Below are 26,689 nucleotides of genomic sequence, written 5' to 3'. Positions count from 1 at the left end.
GTTCCCTCAGGTCATGTAAAGTTTCCCCAAAAGAAAAATCCTCAGGGGGAGAAACTGAAGGAATGGATTCCTCAGCATCAGAATCCTCATAAGGAGGGGAAGTATAAATCTTGCTCAGAGGAAGACACTGAAGAGATAGATGCCTGATCAGAGGATTCAGTCAATTCTGGTCTTGGCCTTTTGTCTGGAGGGGGATGTGAACCCCTGATCATAGTTAGCAAGTCCTCCGCCATTTTAAGCATTTGTTTTTGTGATTTAGGTCCTGGATCAGAGGAGGCCTGGGCTTGAGTCTTTGTTTTAAAAGGAGTCTTTGCCTTTGTCTTTGCCTTTATCTGAAGCTGTGTAGGCCTGAAAACCTACTCGGAAGCCGGTACCTGCACAGCGGCACCGGACCCGTCAGAGGGAGCATTGTCCGAAGGTCCTGCACCTGGAGTACTCAAAGGCCTAGTTGGCTCCTCATGGGAGTCTGTTTCAGCAAGCAGTTCTGAAATGGCCAACGACAGGGGCTGTGAAAGCGCCTCACTGATGGCTGAACCTGCAGCTTGTAAACAGTTATCTGATTTGGACCTCGGAGGCCTGTCCTTATCCTTGCGCATTTTGTGAACTCCGGTAGTCGGAAGCGTGTCAGACGACATATTGCAATTAAATCGCCTGCCAAAGTAGTGAAAAGCAAAATCGTATTTCCGCTTAATAGTACGTTGATTAAATCTAGCACAAAACCGACAACTAGCTACGTCATGGTCAGGGCCTAGACAAGGAATACAGTAAGAGTGGAAATCCTTATAAGGTATTTGCTTCCCACATGAAATACAATTAACAACTTTTTCTGACATCAGACTGGAGCAAAAAAAAAAAAAGTTTCCCCAACGGGGTACTTAGCTTTGAGAAGAAGAAGAAGAAAGTCTTCGGAATGAAGCACCAAAAATATCAGGAGTCAGCCGACCGGCACTTGTGAACTGCTTCCACTGCACGGCAAGAAAGACTGGAGAACATGGTGTCGGCTGGGAGCTTTGTACCCCTGGCGCTCTGACATCAGGGAGGATGACAGAACAGCAGACGCCGGACCCAGACTTTGGGATTCTGGCCGACCGAGGGCTACCTGCCAGCAGGAAGAGCCCTACAGTGATGACTGCAACAGTGAAACACAATGAACATCTAGGTGGCCACAGAGAAGACAGGCCAGCAAGAAACCTCAAAAGTTCTCTCAAACACTAAGAAAATCTGAAGAATGCCTTGCAGGGTTGTGAGTGGGGGAAGTTGTCATAAAAGATCAATGGGTACTTAGCCCAATGCTAGTGTTGTAATGGGTGAGGAACAGGACAGAAGGGGCTACTGCAGCAGTAAACATAAGTGGACTATAATTATGCAGGTTTCCTGCACAACCAACCTTCATATTGTTCCCTGCTGCAGTACTGTTAACTCTTGGGAGGAGTTCCAAAGCTTAAATAATGTGAGACAACAATTTCTGTGAGCCAGGTGGTTATACCAAAGCCTGCCCTGTCTAGACAGAGTAATGATCAAGCTGCAGTGCTTGGAAAATGTATGCTAGATCAGATAGCGGCTTCCAAGGTGGCCTTGGCAGCTGACTTTCACCCGGGGAAGGCTGCAGCTGTTGCCCTAAAAGAATCGGCCCTGGCAGCCCTGGTGAATTTTTTTTCCCATGGAAAAAGTAGTAATAAAAGGAGATATAGTGAGATGGACATTTGGGAACTGTGCAGAATTTTGCAAGAGTCCAGATTCTTGACTCGTGTTTGGATCTTTTCCACATGAAATTGTTTTCTGGAAGATCTTTGAGGACTGCCACTAAATGAGACTTTTGAGTTTCAGAGTTAATTTACTTCAAAATTTCTGTAGAGATATTTAAAATCTGTCCCCAACTTTTGGGCTTTGAACCCCCATTACTTTTGGTTTTGTCCAGAAGATTTGCACCAAAGGTTAAATATGCTACCTACCTTTTCCAAAGGCCTTCAACAAGCTGGCCAGAGTTTAGTGCTCAACTCTTTCCTAGGAAAAATTTAAATAGTATACAGTGGATGTACATGGACAATGTCTTTTCCCCTTGCTGTGTGTGCAAGAAGGTAAAAATCTGACGTTAACTGCCTGCCTGAGAAAGGCTTCTGTGATCAGACTTGCTTAAAATCAGACATTGAGAACTTTGGCATTTAGACATCTAGCAGTCAGTTTAGAAGGGCACTGTGGAAATGGCACCAAATAAGAGGCCAACCACACGGTGTGGAAAAACAAAAGTTGGCCTTTTCAAAAAATGGATGACACCGATAGCTCTTCAGAAGGAAACCATCTGTAAACATTCTTGATCTGTTGACAATCAAAAAGGTAAAGCAGAAGAATGAAAATATGAGCCAAACCAAAAAAATGCTTTTTATTAAACAAGTTCAAAATTTGTGAATTGGAATCTTATCTAGAGTAACAAGAAGTCTCAAACAAGGGGTAACAGACAGGTGGAACCATTTTGAATTTCAGAAACATGGCACGCAAGTCTAGCACAGGACTCTAGCCTCCTTTCTTTGGCACCTGAAAATATCCTTTAAATCATCCATTTATTTGTTCTAGTGAGACAGGCTTTATCACTTCCTGAGAAAGCATTTAATCCAGAAGAGGAGGGAACAGGGAGGTTTGATTGATGTGATGAGGAAGAATCCCTCACCTAAATTATATTTCATTTCTTATTTACTATAATCAAATAACTTTCGTGTTGCATTAAAATGTAATGGCTACCATATGTTAGAAGTATGTGTGCCAACACTATTACATTTTCTTGCATTTCCACGACAAGTTTGTAGATGTGAAGGGTCGCACCTACCCAGTTATCACAAAAAAATAAATGGGGGAATCAAGTCCCACAGCTATAACCTTTCGGTATTATTCCTAGGGCACAAGACTCTGCCATAATCTGATGCCAAAGAAGTTTTGAGAAAGTCGAGGGACTGCCAGGAAGAAGGCAAGGAGACAGGGCCCAAGACAACCTGCTTTTTTGGGCTTGGAAAGGTCCCCCTTGCCTTTTGGGATCACCTTGCAACTGTGCAAGTTAATTTCCTTTTGGTGTGAGTACTTAAAGTACTTTTGATAAAAAGGATTCTGGACGGCAAGGGAAGTGTGTTACATATGGGGAAAGGCACCTGAACAATTGCAAGCCCCTTATATTAACTTCCCCTTCCATCCTGTTTCTTGAGAAACTCAGAATAATCCCCAAACAAAGCTTCAGAGATGCATTCAAAAATCTGCCTTAACATCCACTGGTAAATTCTGTCCATGTAGCCAAACACACAACTGACAGTAGCTGCACCTGTGAAAACAGTATCCCAATGGCATCTAAGGGGATGCTCTGCAATTTGTGATACTGAGGAATGTGCTTACAGATTTCAGTCACAAAGGAAGGTTAGCATTTTTTTTTAATACATCCACAAAGGAATCTGGGAGAAACAGTTCACTTGCTCAGAGGTAAAACAAAATCTGGGATACATTTTAAATATTGCTATTATGAATTTAGAAGGTTGCCAGAACATTTTGTATTGGCATGCATTTTCTGAAGGATATGAGGCTTGAAGCTCAAAATGTGTCATTTAGGGACTTCTGTTCATAAAATACTGTAGTTTACTGGCAAATCATTTAGGACTGATCAAGAAAGGAGCCAAAAAACTTCATTTTTATAAAAACCTGGATAACTTAGAGGTATGCTATGCAAAGAATTGTAACCATGCTTCACTGTGAAAGCCTTTTTTCTAAAATGTTATAGTAAATAACTGTCCATTTTCAGAATAGATTTATAACAGAACAGGACTATGTAGTGTTCTTCACCTAAAGCAAAAAAGACAGGAAGTGTGATCTTTATAAGAAATCTGGCCACCATTATAAATATACTCTCAGAGATAACTCGCGAAAAGCAAGTACAGTTCTCTCAGAAAAAGTGCACATTGGGGTTATCTGCCCACTTAAAGAAACATCTTACAGGTATCTTCAGTGGCAAGAAACTTATTTTTGATGCCTGTATATCAGCTTTTATACTGGCTCATTCTAGAGTCCCAGCAGTCACAGGGGTGCATGGAAGAATCCTAAAGCTTGGGAACTATCCAGATGTCTGATCCCTGGAGAATACATTCCATATAGCTTAGGCTATTACAACATTGATCCAATAATGGATTTCAGATGAGCTAACTGGTTGAGAGAGAGAGTAGATACCACACTGCCAGGCGAAAAAAAAAAAAAAAAAGAAATGCACAGACACTTAAATTTCCTCATATGCTCAGTTTCAGGAGTAAAGGATGCACCTGTCCTATGGTTAAAGCGTTAACCTCGGAGAAGGAAATTAAATTTTAATTTTATTAGAAAAGGCACAATGTGCAGTGCTCACAGCTTGGGGCTACATGGTTTGCATGGAGAGAAACAATGAAGGTAAATCAGTCAGCATTATCTACAAAAAACAACCAAACCTGATGACAAATATTTTCCAGGGATAGCCACGGCCCAGGGATTATTTTCTGAAAATCATAGGCAACAAAGATAATACAAGAAGCAGTATAAAAATTTGTTTCCAGTAACAAAATCCTAATTTGGGTACCTATTACAGCCCTGAAGGTGGCTTGTAAGAACAAAAAGATTTCAGAACACTGAACACAGGAGCAGCTGCTCCCTTCTTTCTACTTTAATTCATTAAAAGGTTTACAAGTATGGGAAAAATACAGCCCCTGCATTGCACATGTCCAAAGATCTGGAAGTCAGACAGGTAGGACATGCATCCTCCTGCAGTGTACTGAATAAGCAACCTGTGTTTACCCAGAATGCTTTGCTGCTGTACAAAATATCTAGCTCAGCACCTTGTATGACATTTTGAGAGGATCAGCAGAGACAGAATACACATGCATCTTGTTTTAGAGGACGGCTATAGCTTTACCACCTACAGCGGCTGCTAAATAAATATTAGAATAACAGTGTCTACAAAGTCACATACCTTATATAACACAACCTACACTAAATCAGTTTTACAAATTAAAATGCAAAGGCAAACAGGAACCAGCTGTAGGATTCAATACATTGATTTTTATGACCACCCTAAAATTTGATTCAACTCTTCATTTAATAATTCTTCCATAAGAGCAAGACCAGATTAAAATGTAGCAAATCTACTACAGCCCTAAAATCCCTATGAAATGGGAATAGTTTAAACATACTCATAAAATGCATTAATTCATTAATGTAAAGAAGGCAATGTTTCTGAAACCCCTCTAGAATGAAAAAAAACACACTTCAAACTTCATGATAAAGCTCACCAAGTTCCAAGAGTAAATGAGGCCAAAAATAAAATGTTGTATTTGACTAAAAATTAAGTCAGTATGGTACAGAATGTTTTGTATATTCACAGTTAAATATTTTTTCTGAAGTACCGTTGACACCCCTGCAGTGGCCTAATAATCAAGGAGCCTCAATCCTCACCACTGGCAACAGCGAGGGGCGTACGCAATGGGAGGATGACAAGTACACACACACAGTAAAGTACAATTTCCTTTAAGAGCACACAGAGATCAGTCAGTCTGGGTGCTGGTTTCTTCCCCTTTCTCCAGATCCCCAATAAGTCTCCTCACTGGCACAGCTATAGGGTTAAGATATCAACCAAGTGGCCAAACTAAGACCTCCAGCACCCACGCTGTCCAACTAGTGCTTTATGTCCCTGCCCAACTAATTGTATATCAATCAAATCTGTGTGTGTCAAACAAATACACTTGGGGAAGGTTTACTAGCTATGACCCCTTTTGCCCAGACTATGAAGTAGTACTAGCTGCCACCAGCCATCCTTAGTTATCAGTTACTATAAGGCCCTTACAAAGGGTGTCCAATCCTACTGTGTAATGTTACTTTAATCCAAATGGTAGTTTAGACCAAGACTTCCAAAGCTATTTAGGAGTGGTCTGTACAGGGTCACCAAATACATATGCAAGTACTCAGAGCTTAAATACGTCTCACTAATAAATCAGCCACAAAGATAGGTTTAAATATATTTAATAATAATAAAAAAAAAAAAGACAATACTCAAAAACAGTTGCTTCAGAGTTCAAAACCACAAATACTTTTAAAACATTGCAGGACAGTCTCCCATATATCTAAACTAATTTTTACTATATTTTCTATCTATATGCAAGAGAAATTGCTATACCTTGGCTACTTAGCAAGGCAAGTGCAGATGGTGATGGACGTTTCTAGGTCAAAGACAAAATGCACAGTCCCGGAGCTCTTAAAATTAATATCGGACATTACTGCTTGGTTAGCCTGGATGACATCACCATTACCCGACTTCAGTTCCCAGGCTAAACCAGAAACTAAATGGTTTTAGCATCTCTGTGTGTGAGAAGTACACATCTCCCAGATGTTTGCAGAACAGTCGTAAAACAATAAAACACTCACATTTGAAACCTAGTAATTATTTGCGTTTCAGGACAATACAAAAACTTCTAGCTCTAGACATTTTGTCTGCTATTGAACTGAAAGAGAACACAATCGTAAAAACTAATTTCAACTTATTTTCTTGAAGTTTTGCAAGTCAACTATGTTTCAGCTTCTATTAAAATATACATTTGCATAGGTATATAATTAATATACGTTTTGGTTCTTTTCCAGTAGGGTACACTGTGGACACATCCTTTAAACTCAGTACTGTACAAACCATGTTCACCACACACCTCTGCACCAGTAGTTTAATATACACATGACAGTTCTGTAAAAATCATATTAATATCCACAAGTGACAGAATTATTCACAAAATTCCAGATATCTGGGCTGGCAGCCTCACAATACAGGTTTTCAAATCAGTTCAATAATCTAGAATTACAGCCAACTAACCTCTAGGATCATGAATATTTTCTGAGATGTTTCTATTACATGATAAAGACGACAAACATGTTGATGACTCATGCTCTTCATTGCTTCAATTTCTGTTTTAATACGAGGCAGATCATCCTAAAAACATCACACAAAAATAAAGGGTCAAGGGAATCAATGCAGACCAGCTATTATGCATTTTCCTTAAGAGTCTTTCATCTTTTCAAAAGAGAGACTGCAAGAAACAGAAAATGTGACACACTGACCATGACAATAGCGATGCTAAATCACTTGCAGAAGACTATGCGAATGATTCTCTGGAAATTACTGTGATACACTTCTAAATTACTGCTAGTCAAAGTGCTAGAAAGGTAATTTGCAAACAGTGGCTGCAAGACTACATAATCCTGCAAACATCACTAGATCCATCACACTTGTGTGCAACTAGTAGGTGACACCACAGATTAAAGTAAACCTCACAATATGGTGGGGGGAAATCAAAGCTACTCAACAACAATGTACAGATTTAACCACAGAACAACAAAGTAGTTTTCCAAGCTATATACAGGAAAGTTGATAGTTCATGCATAGTAAGAAGCGCAAAATTTTGTACCAGAGACTCTAGAAATGTATCTTGTTGCCCTGCATACATAGAACCAATAGAAATATGAAACTGGAGTGGGTGCGCATTAACACCACATTACCAAATACTGCATCAGGTCTGGCCACTACACCAAAGTATGTGCCTCTCCAATGACATATGGAGTCCGTACAGGATAGATATCTAGTCTGCCAGACTACAGAATGATAAAGTAACAAGATGAGAAAGCACCACGCACAAGCAACCACAGCATGCCAACAGGAATCAACCCACAAACAGAAAGGGACAGCCAGAGCTACAGGGTTAACACACTACAAGACTAAGCATAAAACTCTTGTGGGAATACTACTACTCATGTACTGCAAGACATGAGTTTCATTACATGCATCTACAGCCACAAGCATTTTCAGTTTTTTAGCTAGTTGCAAAACCAGAATATTCTAACACATTGCAGATGCTTACATGTGGTTGGTTGCTATCTTGATTTTGTGTGTTATCTGCCATTCCAAAGGACGTGCAATTAACAATATGCCTGTCAACTGGGAGCTTTGATCTCAAAATGAATACAGTAAGCAGGATTCCATTGTTGCCATTGGTAAGATAAGGCCTCAGCCATCTTAATACTTCTTTTGGTTTTATTTTGTTGCCCAGGGTTATAAATGGTGACAGACTCAGGAAAACACAGCAAGTAGGCTGGGTAGCAGGAGAACCATTTGGTAAAATTAAGAACAGAGCATCTCCTACCTCTGTGAAGGACTAGGCTCTGACACTTAGAACAGCACCCCTAATTATTTCCAAGACTATTTTTGAGACAAAGGGGATAAGCTGCTAGTTAACAGTCCTGAAACCATTTTCGAAAGGAAAGTTATGCACTCACCATAACGTTCCATCAGAGTAGTTGTACTTAATCTTCAACCTGTGGGTCTATGGATCCCGAATCTGATCAGACACGGCTGCATACTCAGCATCTGATCCGAGCTCCAAGCTCCTCCCTTTACCCATAATGCCCCATCTCCTTCCTCCCTTCAGATGGAGTTTGCTGCTCAACAAAACACAAGCCTGACCCAAGACCTTACCCACTACTGGCACCCCCAAAATTCCTGAGCCAAGCATACCAAGGGACGCCCCTGGAATGTTCATCTCCCATATACAAGGCCAGGACAATTCCCTTACACAAGGCCAGGACAATAGTGACAAGGTCGATGGAAGGAAAGGGGGATGGCTAAAATCAAATTAAGTAAAATTACTCAGATGGAACGTTATGGCGATTACATAACTTCTTTATCTGAAGTAATGGACTTCATTTGGTCTTCAACCTGTGGGACAGGAGTCCCCAGCTACAAACACCTGGGTGGCCCTTATGGAAGGCTATTCCGGAGCACAGCAGAGCCAAAGGATGCCCTATTCCTGGACACAATGTCCAATTTGTAACGTGAGATGAAAATATAAGATGAGAACCAGGTGGCTCCAGAACAAACATCATCCAGTGACACCCTTGACCAAAAAGCCGCTGAAGTGGACATAAACCTGGTGGAATGGGCTTTTACTTGACTAGGAGGGGAAATTCCTTTGATAGAATATGCTCGAAGAATTCATTGGGAAATCAAACGAGCAATAGTCACTTTAGAAATTGGCTTCCCCAAGAATGGTTTTGAATAGGAGACAAAACTGATCAGATTTGCAAAAGGATTTTGTCCCGTCTCAGATTTGAAAAAGGATTTTGTCCCGTCTCAGATTTGAAAAAGGATTTTGTCCCGTCTCAGATTTGAAAAAGGATTTTGTCCCGTCTCAGATTTGAAAAAGGATTTTGTCCCGTCTCAGATTTGAAAAAGGATTTTGTCCGTCTCAGATTTGAAAAAGGATTTTGTCCGTCTCAGATTTGCAAAAGGATTTTGTCCAGTCTCAGATTTGCAAAAGGATTTTGTCCCGTCTCAGATTTGCAAAAGGATTTTGTCCCGTCTCAGATTTGCAAAAGGATTTTGTCCCGTCTCAGATTTGCAAAAGGATTTTGTCCCGTCTCAGTAAATTCTCAGTTGCCTGTGTACACACAGCAAATGCAATTTATATTTACCCCTGTTCTGGAAATTACGAAAAAAAAAGATAGGAAGATTGATAGTTAGATGAATATTGGCTTCTGACGCCACTTTGGGAAGGACGGACGGATTAGTGCACAGGGAAACCCTGTCCTTATGAAAAATCATGCAAGGAGCTTTGATGGACAACGCTTGAAGTTCAGATACCCTCCTGGCAGACATAATAGCTACCAAAACGGAAGCCTTCCAAGATACATACTGCAAATCTACCGAAGCTGCAAGCTCAAATGGAGGGGAGACTGAAGCCTGAAGTACAAAAGTGAGGCCCCCATGGAGTCAGAATCCTTCACCAGGGGCCTTAAAAAAAAAAACACACCTTTAAAGGAACATCTTGCAAAGTCTAGGAGGCTAGTGAAGGATGGGAATAAAGAAGCCTGGGAGCCAAAGCATGGATGAGTGCGTCTCTGCAACTTCCAACTGACGGGGTTTCAGAGCAAAGAACTCTGTGCATTTCACATTGGAAGGAGATGCAAAGAGATTGCAGCAAGGCCAACCCCACTTGAAGATCTGTTCCGCTACTGAAGGATTCAGAGACCACTCTTAAGGCATCAGAATAGTCCTGCGGAGCCTGTCCGCTGGAATGTTAGACTGTCCTGGGATGTGTGTTGCCACCAGAAAATGGGTCAGTGGAAAAATCGCCCATTCCCACACTCTCATGGCTTCACAACATAGTGGATAAGACCTGATTCCTCCTTGTTTGTTAATATACCAGGACTACAGACAGGTCTGTCTGGATTAAAGGCCTGCAATGCAAGAAGAACTACCCTAATCTCCAGGGCGTTGATATGCAAAGTGGTCTCAGAAGGGGACCACGGGCCATGGACTGTTTCTCGAGCAATGCACCCCCTGCCCTAGTTGGGAGGAGTCCATGGTCACTGTGGTTTTTGGAAAGGACAGAAAGGGACATCCCTGACAAGGTCTGGGGAAAGGAACCACCAGAGAGTCCCTGCAAACCAGAGATATACAGACTAGATGGGACAATGGAAGATCTAGTAGAGACCACTGGACTGCTAGCATCCACTGGAGAATTCACATATGAAGTCGTAAAAGAGGTAGTTGATTGATTGTGGGTGCCAGGGACCCTAGTGCCTGCAGAACTGCTGTGGGAAGATGAGCTTGAAGAATGTACGAGACAAGAGCTCTTAGACTGTGTACCTTTTCCGGGGTGAGGTAAACTTTCATTTGGATGGTATCCAACAGAGTACCAATGAATTCTAGGACCTGGACTGGGGTCAGTGAGGACTTGCAGAGATTGATGGTGATGCCCAAACTGTTAGCTAATAAAAGGAAAAGATCCCTGGCTCAGCAAAGCAGAAGCTTGGTGCGGGCAACAAAGAGTCAATCATCCAAGTAAGGAAAGACCTGAATTCCCTGAAGTCTCAGGTGAGCCGCTACACAGCCATTACTTTGGTGAACACCCCAATGGCTGTGGTGAGCCCAAAGGGGAGTGCTCTGAACTGATTGGCCCCTAGCCGGAAATGGAGAAACCTGCAAGAGCACCAGTCCATCTTGATATGACAGTTCACTTCCTGAAGGTCACTTGAGCACATCCAATCTTTCGCCTGCTAGTAGTGCAGGATGGATTGAAGACTGACCATCCACAATTCCTCCTTTGCTACAGACAGGTTCAAGGTGGACAGATCCAGAATGGGTCTTGGGTCCCCAGTTTTCTTTGGCACTAAAAAGAACCTGGAATAAATGACCGATTGGGATTGGTCTAGGACAGGCTGGATAATTTGCAACACCCAATGATCTGTTACAGACTCTCACGACGCTGCGTGTAGTGAAAAACAAGCAGTCGGGCAGCCCCTCAGGGATTCCTTGAAAAGGATCTTTGAGGGGTGGAGAAACGGATCCAGATGGCAGTGTCTTCCTGTCCTTCTCACTCTGGACCAGGGTCTCATGAACTGACTTCTCAAACAAGGAAGAATCATCATATGGGGCATTTGCAACTGACACCTTGAAGGGTTCAGAGAATTGACAAAGCCAGAGCCAGGCGTGGCACCTGGCGGCTCCCTCCGTAGCATGAGGACGCATGAACGTATTTGCTACCGCTTTAAGAGTGGCCATCCAGGCGGAGAATGTCTTCTTGCCCTCCACCGACATGGGTTCCAGGGGCGACTCCACAACCTCCTTAACTAGGTCTCGCTGCAGCCAAATTACGTGCGCTATATAGCTCAGCAACCTTATAGTAAAGGTTGAAGCGTACACCTCCTTCCCTAGATGGTCCATGGTCCTTGACTCCCGGTAAGGAGAATGTACCATAGAGCTCTTCTGCGGGAGCGCTCTCTGTGCCAGCTGCCACAGGCTGTCACTGAGATGGCAGGAGGGTTTGGGCCATACCCAAAACCAAGGGAGTCGGGGCGGAGTCAGAGGATGAGACAGTCAGGGGTGTCGACGCATTTGAGAGAACCCTCTCCTTCACGTCAAAGGTTGATGGGAAGCGGATGTCCTGAGAAATAAGAAAACAAGCCGTCCCCCTCTAATCTGATGGAGTCAGAGCAGAGACTGCAGAAGCAGAGATGCTGAGGGGAAGACTGCACTCCGACAAACTGAGCTGACAACACCCCCTCATGTCTGATGCCGAAGCTACATCTCAGAGCTTGGATCCAACCCGGTCGGATCTGACACACTCAAAGCAATGGCCAGCTTCTATGTACAACATACCATCGGCACTGACACCCCTGACCCTGAGAGTCCTCAGATCCAAAGACTCAAACATACTGTCGGATCAGAAAAGGAGTTATTGGGGTGAAAAAGGTTTGTGAACTGCCCTGCTCCAAAGGGAGAAAGGACTAGCAAGACCCCAATCTGGATTTGGGTGTGGACGAACTTCCACATCATCCTGTCCATCTCCACCTCACTAAAGCTAGAGGTAGACCTGGAGGAGGCCACAGAAACTGGCCAGGAGTGCCAGTGAGGGGAAGCCCTTGGAGACAAAGATACCTCCAGCTCAGTGGAGAACCTTGGAGAAAGTACAGTTGTGTACACTTGCCATAAATGTAGATGTTTGAGTGTATTCACTGTTGCAGTCATCACATTTAGGTTATCTGCTTGCAATAGCCCTCAGTCGGCCTGATTATCAAAAGTCTTGGGTCCTACTTTGGTTGCTGTCATCTTCCATGACGTCATGCAGCAGATGCCATTACAGCAGTTTTTCTTGCCCCAGATGTCAGGTGCCCCCCTAATGGGAAGCAATTAAATATATATGTAAGGTTATACTTCCAAGAAAAAAGCAAGTACACCAAAAAGCTTTTAAACATAGGAGAATAGAGACATAGCCAAAAGAAGAGAGGGGGCTGGAGGGAGGATAACCAGGACTGCAACAGTGAATACACTCCATCATCTACATTTAGGGTAAGTATACACAACTGTACTACGTTCTTCGTGTTTCACTGTTGCAGTCATCACATTTGGGTAGATTCCCAAAGCTAAGGATGGGAGGAGGAATTTAGATAGCATTAGGACCAGCTATAAGGCCCTGCAAGACTGCAGTGGCAAAACCAGCTCTGGATTTAGAGAAAATTGGCAAATGGTAATGCTTGGTGAAAGTATGTACAGAACTCCAGGTAGCACCTTCTAGGATGTCCCTGGTAGGGACACCTCTGAGAAAGACTGTAGAGGTAGATGCAGCCCTGGTTCCGTGTGGTCTAATCCCTTGTGGGATAGTTTTCCCTGGTGCTTACAGGGGAAAAGAATGCAATGGCCTATCCATTTAGAAATGGTTTGCTTTGAAATGGCCTTCCCCTCTGCCACTGCAGCAAATGCCACCAGCAGCTGTTCAGATTTCCTTTGAGGTTTAATCCTGTCCAAGTAAAATCTAAGTTGTCTGTGCACATCTAAGGAGTGCAGTATCAGTTCCCCTTTGTTCTGTGGATTAGAAAAGAAGGTTGGCAAATGAATGGATTAAGAGACACACTGGATACTACCTTGGGCATGAAGGGATTGGTCCCGAGGGACACCCTGTCCGCATGAAAGATGATGAAAGGCTTCACTGCCATAAGGGCCTGTAATTCAGACACCCTTCTTGCTGAAAGGATTGCTAAAAGGAAGGCTGTTTTCCAAGAAAGGAATTTTAACTCAACTTGCAGCTGGCTCAAAAGGAGGTAGACTGAGTTGTTCCAATACAAAGGTAAGGTCCCATGCTGGAGTTACGGCTCTCCTGGGTGGTCTTGGCCCCTCTGATGAATTGCTTAAGCTGTGGATGAGAGAAGAGGGGTGGTTCTGTGTTGTAATGAGCTGAAATGGCTGAGGCATGAATTTTGGAGGAGGAAAAGGAAAGACCCTTGTAAAGCATCTCAGTTAAGTATTGAAGAATCGGAGGTAAATTAGGCTCTGCTGTGCCCATCCCTTGAGTTTGGTTCCAGGAACAGAATCTTTTCCATTTTTCAGCATAAGATTTTCTAGTACTAAGCCTCCTTGCCTCCAGAATGACCTTCAACACTTGTTTACTGAGGGATGGCAAGAGAGAGATCAGGTAAGTAGCCAGGCTGCCAGGTTCAGGATTTGATGCTGAGGATGCAGAATCTGGCCCTCCTGCTGGGACAGTAGAATAGGAGTCTGAGGCAGGTGCCATGGTGCCAGTAGTGAGTGTGCATCAGTGTTGGTGTGGCCAGTCTGGTGCAATCAGTATCGTCCTTTGTTTGTCCTGTTTGATCTTTAGTACTTTGGAGAGGAAAGGCATAAACTGATGGATTTTTCAGGTGAAGAACAGGGCATCCACTTTCCAAGCTGGTTTGTGGGGAGTCCTTGTGCAGAATTTGTCCAATTGGTAGTTCTGGGAGGAGGCAAACAGGTCTATATCTGGGCTCCTCCACTTGTTTATCAACATGTTGAAAGTCTTTGGTTCTAGTTTTCACTCATGTGGGTCCATGAAATTTCTGCCTAGTTAGTCTGCCAGTGTATTTAGCTTTCCTGGTAGGAATTGAGCCTGTAGGTGGCACTTGGTAGCTCAAGGTCGTGTTCCACTGAGCCATGGCTAGTCTGCACAGGGGGTATTAATGGGTACCCCCCTGCTTATGTACCACATAACAGTGGTGTTGTCAGTCTTTACCATTAATTGTCCTGGAAAAAATGTGGCTCATGAAGGCTGTCAGGGCATTCTGTACAGCTAACAATTTCTTTTTGATTGATATGCAGGTGCATTCGACTTTGGTTCCATTTGCCCTGAATGCACTTCCCTGCCAGGTGAGCCCCCCCCATGCATAGTCTGATGCATCTGTTAGGGTTTGGGCGGCACGGGGTAGAGTGAATGGTACGCTTCTGCCCACCAAAGGAACTTTAACTGTAGGCAAGGTATGATGGAAATCATTGCTTTTAGATCCTGAGAATGTTGACACCGTAGGCTTTTTAGATACCATTGCAGTTTCCTCATATGCAGTCTTGCATATGGAAAGATGGGACAAAAGTCTTGCATCTCTCCCCCCCACACACCCTATATGGGAGGCATCTGTTGTCACCGTGGCAACTGGAGAAGATGGGACAAAAGGCTTCCCACGTTGAGATGGCTGGCCTGAAGCCACCAGCATAGATCCTGCCTGCACGTGTCCATAATCCGAATAGAATGAGAGAGTGGAAGATGTTGCAGTGACCATTAGGTGAAAAGCAGCCACAGAAGAACCCTCATGTGTAGTCTGGCAAGAGGAACTAGCATGATCGTGGCAGCCATGGTCCCCAATAACTTGAGGACCACTTTTGCCTTGACCTTCCTCAATGGTAGCAAGGCGTACACCTGCTGTTGTAGAGCCTGAATTCTCTCTTCTGGTAAGAAGGCCCTCATGAGCACTGTACTGTATCTAGTTCGGCACCGATAAAAAGGGACACGCTGCAAGAGCAACAAGGCAGATTTTTCCCAATTTAGAGTAATTACTAACCTTTGGCACAGTAATTGTGGCGTCCCTGGTCTGTAACAGTAGATGCCTGGTGGTAGCAGAAAGGAGCCAGTTGTCCAGGTACAGAAACACTTTGAATCCCTGACATCTCAAATGAGCCATTACCACGCATTTGAATACCCTGGGGACTGTGGTGAGACCAAAGAGCAGGGTGCAAAACCAAACATGACTGACTCCCAGCCGGAAGCATAGATAAATTCTCGATGCCCTGTCCATCTTGATATTGTAGTAAGCATCTTTGAAGTCGATGGAGCACAAGCACATCCACACATCTTTCCCTAACAGAGGGAGTATTGACTGTAAGGTGACCATGCGGAACTTGGACTTTTGTACATGTAGGTTCAATCGGCTGACATCCAAGATGGGTCTCAGGTCCCCTGTTCTTTTCGGCACCAAAAAGAATCTGGAGTAAGTCCTTAATCCTACTTGGTCTGCGGAGACAGGCTGGATGGCTCTCTTTGAAAGCAACTTTTTATTTCTAAAGTTGTAGAATCCCTGTGACCTGGTGGAACGTCTGGAATTCTCTTAGTTGGTGGGGGAGGAGAAGAGAAGGGAATATGATCACCTCTGGGAATTATACCCATTCATCTTGGGTGATGTCTTGCCAGGCTTCTGGGAATAAAGACATGCAACCCCTGACTGGCTCCAGAGATGCACAGTTGGGCCTCCTTTCAGGAGCGCTGTTAGGGAGAACCGCAAAAGGAATCACGGTACCCCTGGTTACGCAGGCCTCCTCTGCCTCTAGGGTGGCATCTACCTGAATTTCCACCCCCTCTTCTGCCCCTGGAGGGGAAATCATTTTGTGCATCCTGAAAAAACCTGAGACTTCCTGAACCACATTTTCCCACCCTTCTGACCCTTGGGGTAAGGTCAAGAAGGCATGGAAAAATGGACTCCCACAGCAGACGGGGTTTTTCCTTCCTGCTCGCACCTAGTGAGTGTCCTTTCATCTTTGTTCCGTTGGTGAACGTGGACTTGAAGGCCTCTGCGAAATGACAGGCACATCCAGGAGGAGTGTCTCCTAAGAGCGACTCCGGAACCCGCTGCCCTCCTCGCTCCGTCAGCTGCATATGAGATCAGCCTCATACAGGAGTTTGTAAGGGAATTTAGGGGAGACATCTTTGCATTGACCTTCTGTGCCATGGCATCAGAAACGTTGCCCTGTAGAGAATCTCCTAACTCTTTTAGGAGATATCTCTGGAGCCTTGTAAAATGCGTCAGGTAGTTCAGTGACCGCAGAGGTAAACACACGCTTCTTTCCATACCTGTCCATGGCCCGGGACTCTGTTAGGCAGATGGACGGTAGACGTGTCAGCAAGTTCCTTCTTGGTGGCTGCCGCCGCCACCACCATGGCATCTACTGGAACACCTTTTGTCAGATATTCCTTGTCTGTGGGAGCAGACAAACTTATTGGGTCTCCTAGGGACCGGTTCCACAGTATCAGGAGTTTCCCCACACCTTTCGACAGACGAGATCTAGTAGCTCATCAAAAGGGGGAGACACCCAAGAGGCGGAAGGTTTAGAACAGAAAGCCTTCAGGAACACCGACTCGTCAGAAGAGGATTTGGAGGGCCAGCTGATTCTCTGCTTCAAGGTCAAGGACATCTGAAAAAAGAGATCTTCAGAAGACTACTTGGGGGACCCCTCTGACTCAGAGGTCGGTGTCTAATGTGAGAGACTCATCCGGGGAGTCTACGTGTTTCCTCTTACACAATCTCGGACGGGCTCCTCAGGCAAAAAAACTCTGGGGAGACATCAAAGTTGGGGACCACTCGGAGGTATCCTGAGGCCTTGGGTCTCCACTGTCAATCGATACAGGGTGATCTGAAACTGACAACGGTGCTGTAGGGGGCAGAGTGTCGGTGCCATAGGATTCAGCTGATTACCTGGCCAGCACGTTCCTCAACCTCAGAACGCTGATCCCCCCAGCTCCAAAGGCCGACTAACCATAGAGGATACAGTAGTAGCCCTCGGCACTGAGGACATAAGGTCCGAAGCAGATGCCTGGTCCAAGCTCACCTGAGCCAAAGAACAGAGAGGAAGGCTCGAAACAGATTAAGATGGATCTGAGCCCTCCCCCTCTGGTCCGACCAAGATCTGTGGACCCTCGACCCCGTAGAAAAAAGCAGACTGGGTCGGAGCGGAAATCTGAACAGAGAGGCCGGGCAAAGTTACTGGAACTGACCTGACTGAATCGACAACACTGACTCAGAGAGCTGAGAAAGGCTCTGAGGAGGAACAAACGATGAAGGGGCCATAGTCTCCGGAGCCAACTGGGTCGAAGCCAAAATCAATTTGGCCAGCACCGATGACTGAAGCAGTTTCTTCACCACTCTATCAATGTCCTCATCGGAAAGGGACGTAGAGGACCTGGAGCATATAGTTGGAGATCTGGATCTCCCTACAGGAGGGAGACTGACGTGAAGGATAACCTGGTGGAACAACTGGAGACCAGCTCCGAAAGGCTGGGGAGCAGATACCAACTTAGTCAAAACACTGCCTTCTGTCAGCACCAAAGCCAATGGAGCCAAAGGAGAAGCTGTTATAGCAACTTTCTCTGGTGGCTCTGAAGAAACAGACGGAGACGGAGAGTGCTTCTTAGCAGTCTTTTTTAGCTGGAGAGGATATGGCACTGGAAGTCTTCCTCGAAGGAGTGTTTGAGCAGTCCTTTCAGAATGAGCTTGTTCTTCCTCTCCTGTAACACGCGGAGACTGAAGGAATGACAACAAGCAGGACTCTTGGGAGGTGAATAGCCCCCAAGCAGGAGAGACGCAGACAGAAGTGCCCATCAGTCAAAGACATTTTATTGTTGCATTCAATACATTTTTTAAAGCCCGAAGGCCTGTGTTCCTTAGAATCCTTAGACATGCTGTATAAGGAGTACACACACAGGGAACAAGCTGCAAAACCACACGTACACACAAAACACCCAACTAAACCCAGTACGGGAAATTAGAGCTTCTAACTAAAAACGGTCTAGTAAATCGGTGGGAACAAAAACTACAGGGAGGACTAGGTCCTAATTGAACGGGCCTAGCCCATGGGAAATAAAGGCAGGATAACACCACTACCAGATGACAAAACACTAAAGCTACAAGTAACAGGAAGCACAACACAAAGAGACCAAACTGAAAACAATGGGGAGGACTAGGTCTACTAACTGAAACTGGCCTGGCCCGTGGGAAGAAAGGGAGTGAATGGGATACCAAAAAACGGCCAACGAAAAAGGCCACACAACCAGCAAGAAAGAGACTGACACACAGTAGCTATGAAAATAGCATTTAATGATCTACAAATATCCAAAACTTAAAGTATACTTAGCCACGGACAAAAGCGAGACCACATCTGAGCGTAATGAGCGGCAAACGAGATCTGGGGAATGGGCCTGTTGCATGATGGATACCTCAGCCACGAGCCAATTGAAGACTTTGAGCTAGAGTATGGCAGAGTCAGAGCAGAGGTTCAGCTCTGAACCCAGGGGGTAAGAATGAAAGCAAAATTGGACTACATAACATCTCATGTTGCTGGAGCAAAAGTATCCTGCCTGGCAGAAGAAACACCCTGATCTGTACAGTGTCCAACCAGGTGCCTATAAAATCTATCACCTGAACCAGTTCCAAGTTAGATTTGGCCAGATTGATCAATATGGCCCAAGGAAGATGCTAGGAGAAGAAAGCAATCCCTGGCCTGAAGAAAACCTATACCCTTTTGGGAGCAGAGAGGACCCAATCATCCAGGCAAGAAAATGCATGGAATCCCTGCAGTCTCAAGTGAACAGTCACTACCTTTCACACTTTGGTAAACACCCGGGGGCTGTGGCGAGTCCAAAGGGAAGCACTCAGAATTGGAAGTGATTGGCTCCAGGCCAGAAGGAAACTTTCTGGAACGAGTGTTCATTTTGTGAAAGTACATATCCTGAAGATCTACGGAGCACATCCAGTCATTCTGCAGAAGAGCAGAATAGACTACAATGCAGCCATCAGAAGCTTTGTTTTGGCAACAAACAGGCTCAGGGGAGTGAGATCCACAAGTCCCATTTTCTTTGGCACCAAAACGAATCTGGAATAAATGCCTGATCTGGACTGGTCTTTGGGGGGGGGGGGTGGACTGGAGGACTCATTTTGAGCAGCCTGGCGATCTCTACAACTGCCACCTCCTGTTGACCAGGTAAAACAACCTCTGGATTTAATTTAAACCACCCAATCATTTGTGATGGACTCCCAGGCTGTTGGGTGCCCAGAGAGATGACCCCCCCCCAAATGCCTCCAGAGTACAGCAGTCTGGCAATCCCTCAGGATTGCTGAAAGGGCCTGTCCGAGAACAAATCTCAAGACCCTTGGTTCCTCGGATCCCTTCTGCCACATGGATGTTGTCTGTCATTTCCCCCTATGCCCCTGGGGGAAGGTTGACCCTGAACTTCCTGGGAACAGCCCTGATATTTTCAGAACCACAACTTCTTACCCCCCACACTGATTCCTAGAGTAGGTCTGTTGCGGGCTAGAAAAGCAAATCCCAACAGCAAACAAGGTCTTCGTCTTTCTTGCTCTGGATCTACTGCTCATGATGCTCTCACACAAACAAGGTAGACCTGCCAAAGGGGGCGTTCATGAAAGATGCCTTGAAGGTTTCCGAAAAAGCACAAAGTCTGAGCCAGACGTGTTGCATAATGGACACCCAGCCGCACTCGAGGTACCCTCAAGTAGCATAAGAATGTAACCCCATGGACATGTTCAAGATAGCTGCCAAGGTGGTCAGTCAGTAGGAGAAAGCCTTCGCCTCAGACACTGACCCCAGAGCAGATGCAGAAAGTTCCTTAACCAGATCTCTCTGCAGTCTGGTGATGTGTGCCAAATACTTCAGCACATGCAGAGCAAAGGTGGCCGAAGCATAAACTCGCATCACCCTAGACTCTGTATGGAGGATGGACCGAGGAGCTCTCCTGAGCCAGCTCCTTCATGGTAGCCACTGTAACCACCATGGCATTGACTGGGTAACCCTCGGACCAAGGTGTACTGAACACCTTTTCCAGGCACTTGGGAATTGGCTCAGTGTCTGGTTCCTTCGATGCCCTGCAGGAGATTAGCTCTAGAAACAGATCCGCGGGGGGGGGGGGGGGGGTGACACCCAAGATGCAGAGGGGCCCTATGACAAATGCCTCTCTGAACATGGGCTCATCTGGTTTGGGTTTATCTGACACGATCTTGATGTCTCCAAATGAGACATTGTCAGGAGGTAATTTACGGGACCTCACCCCATCATCCAAGTCTGTATCTTCCATGAGAGATTCTGGGGTGAATCTAAGTGCCTCCTCCTGCACATACACTTCAGACTCCTTTCTGGAGTATCCCCCAAAGGAGGAACCTCTGAAGCTTCAAGGGGGTTCCTGAAAAGGAACATCCTGGGGAGGTCTGGCAACAGGCTGTCCCTAAGGAGGCAGGGTGGATTACTCTGGCACAAACAGCAGCAAGGGTAGACTCAGAGGAGGGAAGTGTAGAGGTCCTCAAGGGGGCCAAGAGGACCCTCTCCACCACCTCAAAGGGTGAAGGTGAGCAGACCTTGGAAGACAGTGCCAAAGCTGCTGGCATTGGAGCCTCCCGAACTGTCACCCCCAGCTCCAAAGAGTCTGAGCGGAGCTTCCCAGCGCTGAATCCCCAATGAGGAGACCGCTCCGAAAGCCACACAGTCAACACCAACTCCTTGGAGTAGATTGAGAAGCTATGGCTCAGAGTCAGTAAGGTCCAAGGAAATCAGAGCTGAACCGCTCAAGCTAAGCCATCTGTGTTACAGGTGCAAGTGATCAACAGATGCATCAACATTGGGAAACCTTAGGCCTAGGAACTAAGCCAAAGGTCAAATCGGAGGAGAGATTGGAAAAAATTGAGGCTGTGTGCTCACGTTTCTGGAGGGGAATGGAGCAGAAAAAACCTCAAGCTGCATCAGAGCCCAGAAAAACATCCTGTCCACCTCTGCTTCAGACAGGCTCCAAGTGGACCAGACAAAAGATGCCACTGACCCTGGCCTGGAATGGTGTCAAGGAGAGGCAGGGATGGGAGACTTGGAGCAGGAACCCTCTGGCTCCAAGGCGAAATACGGCAAACAGAAGAGATCCCCGAACCACCAAGGACCAAGACTTTGCAGGCAGCTCGGCAGAGGAAGCTAGGTCACAGTTTCCTATGCCAATCCTGCTCTTTGTCTGACCCGGTGCCTTACCCTAGACTTCTTGGCAGGGGGTTGAGCCCGAAAAGCAGAGGAAGGTCCCAGAGAAGACTCACAGGTCAAGGGCATAAGGCCCTTCAAAATCAACTTATTCCTGTTGATAAGAATGCATCGATTAAAACCCACATAAACAGGAAGATTCCAGGTGGTCCACCCCAAGCACACAACACAGAGTGTGGGCATCAGGAGAGAGATCCTATTGCCCATACTCAGTACACTTTTTAAACCCAGCTGGCTTAGGAAAGTCAGCCATTGGGTAAATGGAGGGGGGGGGGGGAAGAGAGAGAACGAGAATTAGTGTGAATGAGAATTGGAGAGAACAATTTTAGTTTTAAGACCCGGAAAGTGCACCAACACAAACCAGAGAAGGGTAGGACTTGGATAGAAGGAAATAAAAGAAAAAAAAAAACGTACTTGAAATGAAAAACTCAGAAAAAACCCTGGCGGAGCTCAGAAAAAAAAAGTGGTCCTGTGCTGTTCGAATGAGCAGAAAACAAGATCTGAGGGAGAGTGGGGCATTATGGACAAGGGAAGAACTCAGATTTTGGCTCAGATGCTGGTGTATACGGCAAAGTCAGAACAGAGAGTCCCAAAAGTATAAGACCAAATGAAAACTACAACTTCAGATCTAATATTATGGAGCTTAAAAAAAAAAAAAAAAAAAAATCTTTGGTGGTTAATAAACAGCCTTCAGTGGAGATTACTTATAGGTGGGAACAAAGGTGATTTGTAACAGTGTGGATCCACCTGGGGCACCTAGATGGGAAAATATAAGAGAGGATAGAATTTTGAAAACACAAATGAAAATATTTGGTATGAAAGATGTGAATTCAGTGCAGGAAATGGGACAGAATTTACATATTTCCCAAGATGCAATTATCTGGGAACACGAGACAAATTATATTTTACAGTAAAATGTACATTTAATTGAGAACTATTTCAGATCGTGCACCAATTATTACCAAGATAAAAAAATGTAAAGATAATACATCAGCACTTCCCCATTTACCTGTTAGGGGAAGGGAAGATTTCAGGATTGGGTAGTAGAAATTATGGAATTATTTGGAAGACAAAGTACTCCAGAAGTTATTGCTAGTGAGTGGAATACAATGAAAGTGGAATTTTAAAACGATAGAAACAAGACAGAGATGATCAAGTAGCAACAAGAATTATTTAGAGGGGCTGACAAAGGTTAAAGCATTGCAGAATAAGAAGAATCTCACAGAAGAGGCACAATTGCAGAGTGCTAAAAGTAAACCAAGGGAGTACCTGGATAATGTGCATGGGTGTAGAAGAAAGATCCGGGCACAAAAGCTTGGGCAACAGAAAGTAGAAAGGGCTGTTGCCAAATATAGGGAGCCTATAAGAAAAATAATCAGAGATCCTGTAGAGGTATTGAGAGATTTTAGAAATGTTATGAAAATGTGTCTAAAGCTGAAATGGGGAAAAAAGATACACAACTGGAAACATTTAATGGACTTAATACACCAAGATTAGAGGTGGATGAGGCCCAATAATTAACAGTTAAGACAGGAGGACATAAAAATTGTGATGTATAACCAATCCACAAAAAGTTGCCAGGAACTGAAAGTATTCCTGTGGAAGTTTGGAAGCTAGGAGGGAAGAAAGAGAGCTGGAAGGTTTTAACTATTTTAAAAGGAGGACCAGAAGCACTAACATACTGGGTGAAAGCTGTGGTGGCTGTAGAGATGTAAAAGACCTTTCAGATACAGCTTCATACAGACCCATTTCAATTTTAAAACCATGGATTATTTAAGCAATAACCCACGTCTGGGTGTGGGCAATGCTGGACGGTTGGTGTGTTTTGAGGGCGAAGCCCGAGTGGCCAGACAACAGTGGGTAAATTTACCCACTCCTAGAAGTGGGTTATTGCCATTATACAGTGACAGTTAAGAAAAAAAAATTACTTGTCTTAAATAATGGCATTGTATAATGCCTCCTTGCTGCCCTTCCGCAGCTGTCCAGTATTCTGGGGCAGTTCTGATGTACTACGCATGTGTATGGTTACGCAGTACATCAGAACTGTGTGTGTGTAAGCAACAGAGAAAGGAAGATCTCCTTTGCTTTTAAAAACTTGTCTCGCTATGTTAAGAGTTTAACATAACGAGATAGCAACTGAGATTTTACTTTTTCTGTTGCCCCCCCCCCTTTTTTTTTTTAAGCTGTTTAGCTATATTAAACTTTTAGCTGTTTAGCTATATTAAACTCTTAACATAGCGAGATAACAGCAACTGAGCTCTTCCGTTCTCCGTTGCTATCCCAAAAGTCTTTTACTAATGGAAAAAGTCTGGGTGACCGGACCTTCTTCCATTAGTACAAGTCTTTGATTTACAACGTGCACGCTGACCAATCAGCATGCACGTTTTGGAATATTAATGGGGGGGGTGTTGTATAAAAAGTGTTTATGTCTATAATGGCGACAAAAATGGCAAAGGTGATACCACATGGATCAAAGTGGTTTTGTAGACTGGAGGCAAACATTTGACAAACAGAACAAGGATGATTCAGAACATAAGAAAACATTGCTGTTAGTGGGTCTTGATGCACAGAAAGCATGTGACTTGGTAAGCTATAATTTTAGGAGTAAGGCAATAGAAGCATTTGCATTTCCTGATACAGCAAGGGAAATAAGACAGACATATGAGGGATCAGAGGCAAAAAAAAATCTGGAAGGGTTCCTCTTATGACAAGAAGAGTCTTAAAGGAACCAGACCGGGACGTCCTCCCCTCCCCTTTTTTACTGCATATTTAAAAGGACTCAGAAATTCAAGGATATAATTGGTATGGTATTCAAGAAAAGTTAGCTTTATCTGCAGATATTTCATACCAGACGGAACCAGAAGGACATTTCAGTGTTGTGAAACATTCCAAGACAGTTCTAGGTTTTCTGGGCTATAAAATTAAAGATGATAAAACAAAGGATATAGCTATAAATTATATACCCACACAAATTGACTCGGCAATACCCATATTTATGGGGACCTGAAAAATTAGGAGCGTGGGTTACAAAAAAAAAAAAAAAAAAAAAAAAAAAAAAAAGATGGTTATGGCAGCTAAGGACACGTGGTAGAGAATAAACAAGAGAGAATACAAAAAAAAAACCGAAAGTGAAATCTCTTCTCTTCCCTATGGATGTTGATAGCGAACTACAAGCACTCAAAATGTTTTTTTAGTCCTAGTTTTATACACAGATCAGCCATTTTGTTAATCAGCCAGAGAAGTTGTGGATAGTAAGAGAGTTGAAGGATTTTACCTGGTAGGGAAAGGGAGCAAAAGTAAAGTGGGATAAGGGGATTCTTCCAAAACAAGTAGGTTTGAGGATTACCTGATTTGGAGGGATATTTTAGAGCTATAAAGTTAAGGCTCACATACACAACACAAGCAGAACACTACATACAATTCAAAAGAGGAAAGGTATCATGATGATGAAGCAGAGGGATAATTCAAGAAATAAGGAAAGAAGGGGATTTTGGACACAGAACCTTAAGGGAGAACAGTCACACAGATTATATTCATAAAGCAGTAGAAAGTATACCAAAAATGAAGCCAACACGGGAATGGAGAAAGGAGATTCTGCCAGCAGGGAGGAGTGCAATTAGGGGGTACAAAGAATAGCCAAGGGGGGTCTGGAATTTACTGGAAGAAGCTGGCAAAGGAAGTACAGTTGTGTACACTTACCATAAATGTAGATGTTAGAGTGTATTCATTGTTGCAGTCATCACATTTTGGTTATCTGCCTGCAGGTAGCCCTCAGCCAGCCTGAATACCAGAGTCTTGGATTCCTGCGTCGGATGCCATCTCTTCTTCCATGATGTCAGGTCGTAAGGGGTATAAAACATGCAGCCGATGCCATTACATCAGTTTTTCTTGCCCCAGATGTCAGGTGCTCCCATAATGGGAAGCAATTATATGTTAAGGTACACCCCCCCCCCATCAAAAAGCAAATACACCAGAAAGCTTAACTACATCAAACAAGGAGAGGTAGAGCCAAGAGAAGTAAGGGGGCTGGAGGGAGGGTAACCAGGACTGCAACAGTGAATACACCAACATCTACATTTATGGCAGCTGTACTATGTTCTTAGTGTTTCACTGCTGCAGTCATCACATTTGCGTCGATTCCCAAAGTTAAGGAAGGGAGGAGGAGGAAGTTAGAGAGCATTAGGGTCAGCTATTAAGCCCTGCAAGACTGCAATGGCAAAGTCAGCTCTGGATTTGGAAAAACAGGCATGTAGTAATGCTTGGTGAAGGCATGTACAGAGCTCCAGGTAGCAGCTTATAGGATGTCCCTGGTAGGGACTCCTCTGAGAAAGGCTGTAGAGGTAGTTGCAGCCCTGGTGGAATGTGATCTTATCCCCTGTAGGATAGGTTTTCCATGGTGCTTATAGCAGAAATGAATGCAATGGGCTATCCATTTAGAAATGGTTTGCTTTGAAATGGCCTTCCCGTCTGCCCCTGCAGCAAAGCCTACTAGCAGCTGTTCACATTTCCTGAGAAGCTTAGTCCTGTCCAAATAGAATTTAAGTTGTCTGTGCACATCCAAAGAGTGTAGTTTTAGCTCTCTTTTGGTTTTGTGGATTCAGGAAAAAGGTGGGCAAATGAATGGACTGATTTAGGGCCACACTAGACACCACCTTGGGCATAAAGGAAGGATTGGTCCAGAGGGAAAACCTGTCTGCATGGAAGATAATGAAGGGCTCCACTGCCATGAGGGCCTGTAATTCAGACACTCTTCTTGCTGAGGTGATGGCTAGAAGGAAGGCTGTTTTCCAAGAAATACATTTAAACTCTGTAGTTGCAGCTGGCTCAAAAGGGAAGGAGAGTGAGCTTTTCCAATACAAAGTTAGGTCCCAGGCTGGAGTAGGGGTTCTCCTGGAGGGGGGGGGTCTTAAATTTTTGGCCCTTAAGAGGAATTGCTTTAGCAGAGGGTGGGAGAAGAGGGGTGGTTCAGTATTATAAATGTGCTGAAATGGCAGAGGCATGAATTTTAATTGAGGATAGGCCCTTGTGGAGCATTTCTGTTTAAGTATTGAAGTATAT

At 44.4% G+C, this 26,689-nt stretch overlaps 1 protein-coding gene across 1 annotated transcript in view; it reads right to left on the bottom strand.

The window, feature by feature from the left end:
* Nucleotides 1–26,689, bottom strand: part of MELK (maternal embryonic leucine zipper kinase) — a gene marked incomplete in the record, with an annotated part of 949,965 nt that overhangs the window by 764,408 nt on the left and 158,868 nt on the right. Inside the window, 1 exon segment of the mRNA XM_044058955.1 lies at nt 6,851–6,967. Within this exon segment, the coding sequence (XP_043914890.1) occupies nt 6,851–6,967 (117 nt within the window).

Source organism: Protopterus annectens, chromosome 17.part0 (assembly GCF_019279795.1).
Source record: "Protopterus annectens isolate FY-2018-M chromosome 17.part0, PAN1.0, whole genome shotgun sequence".
NCBI classification, from domain to species: Eukaryota; Metazoa; Chordata; order Ceratodontiformes; family Protopteridae; genus Protopterus; species Protopterus annectens.
Note: the sequence above shows the minus strand (reverse complement) of the source record. Positions and strands in the feature narration are given on the sequence as shown.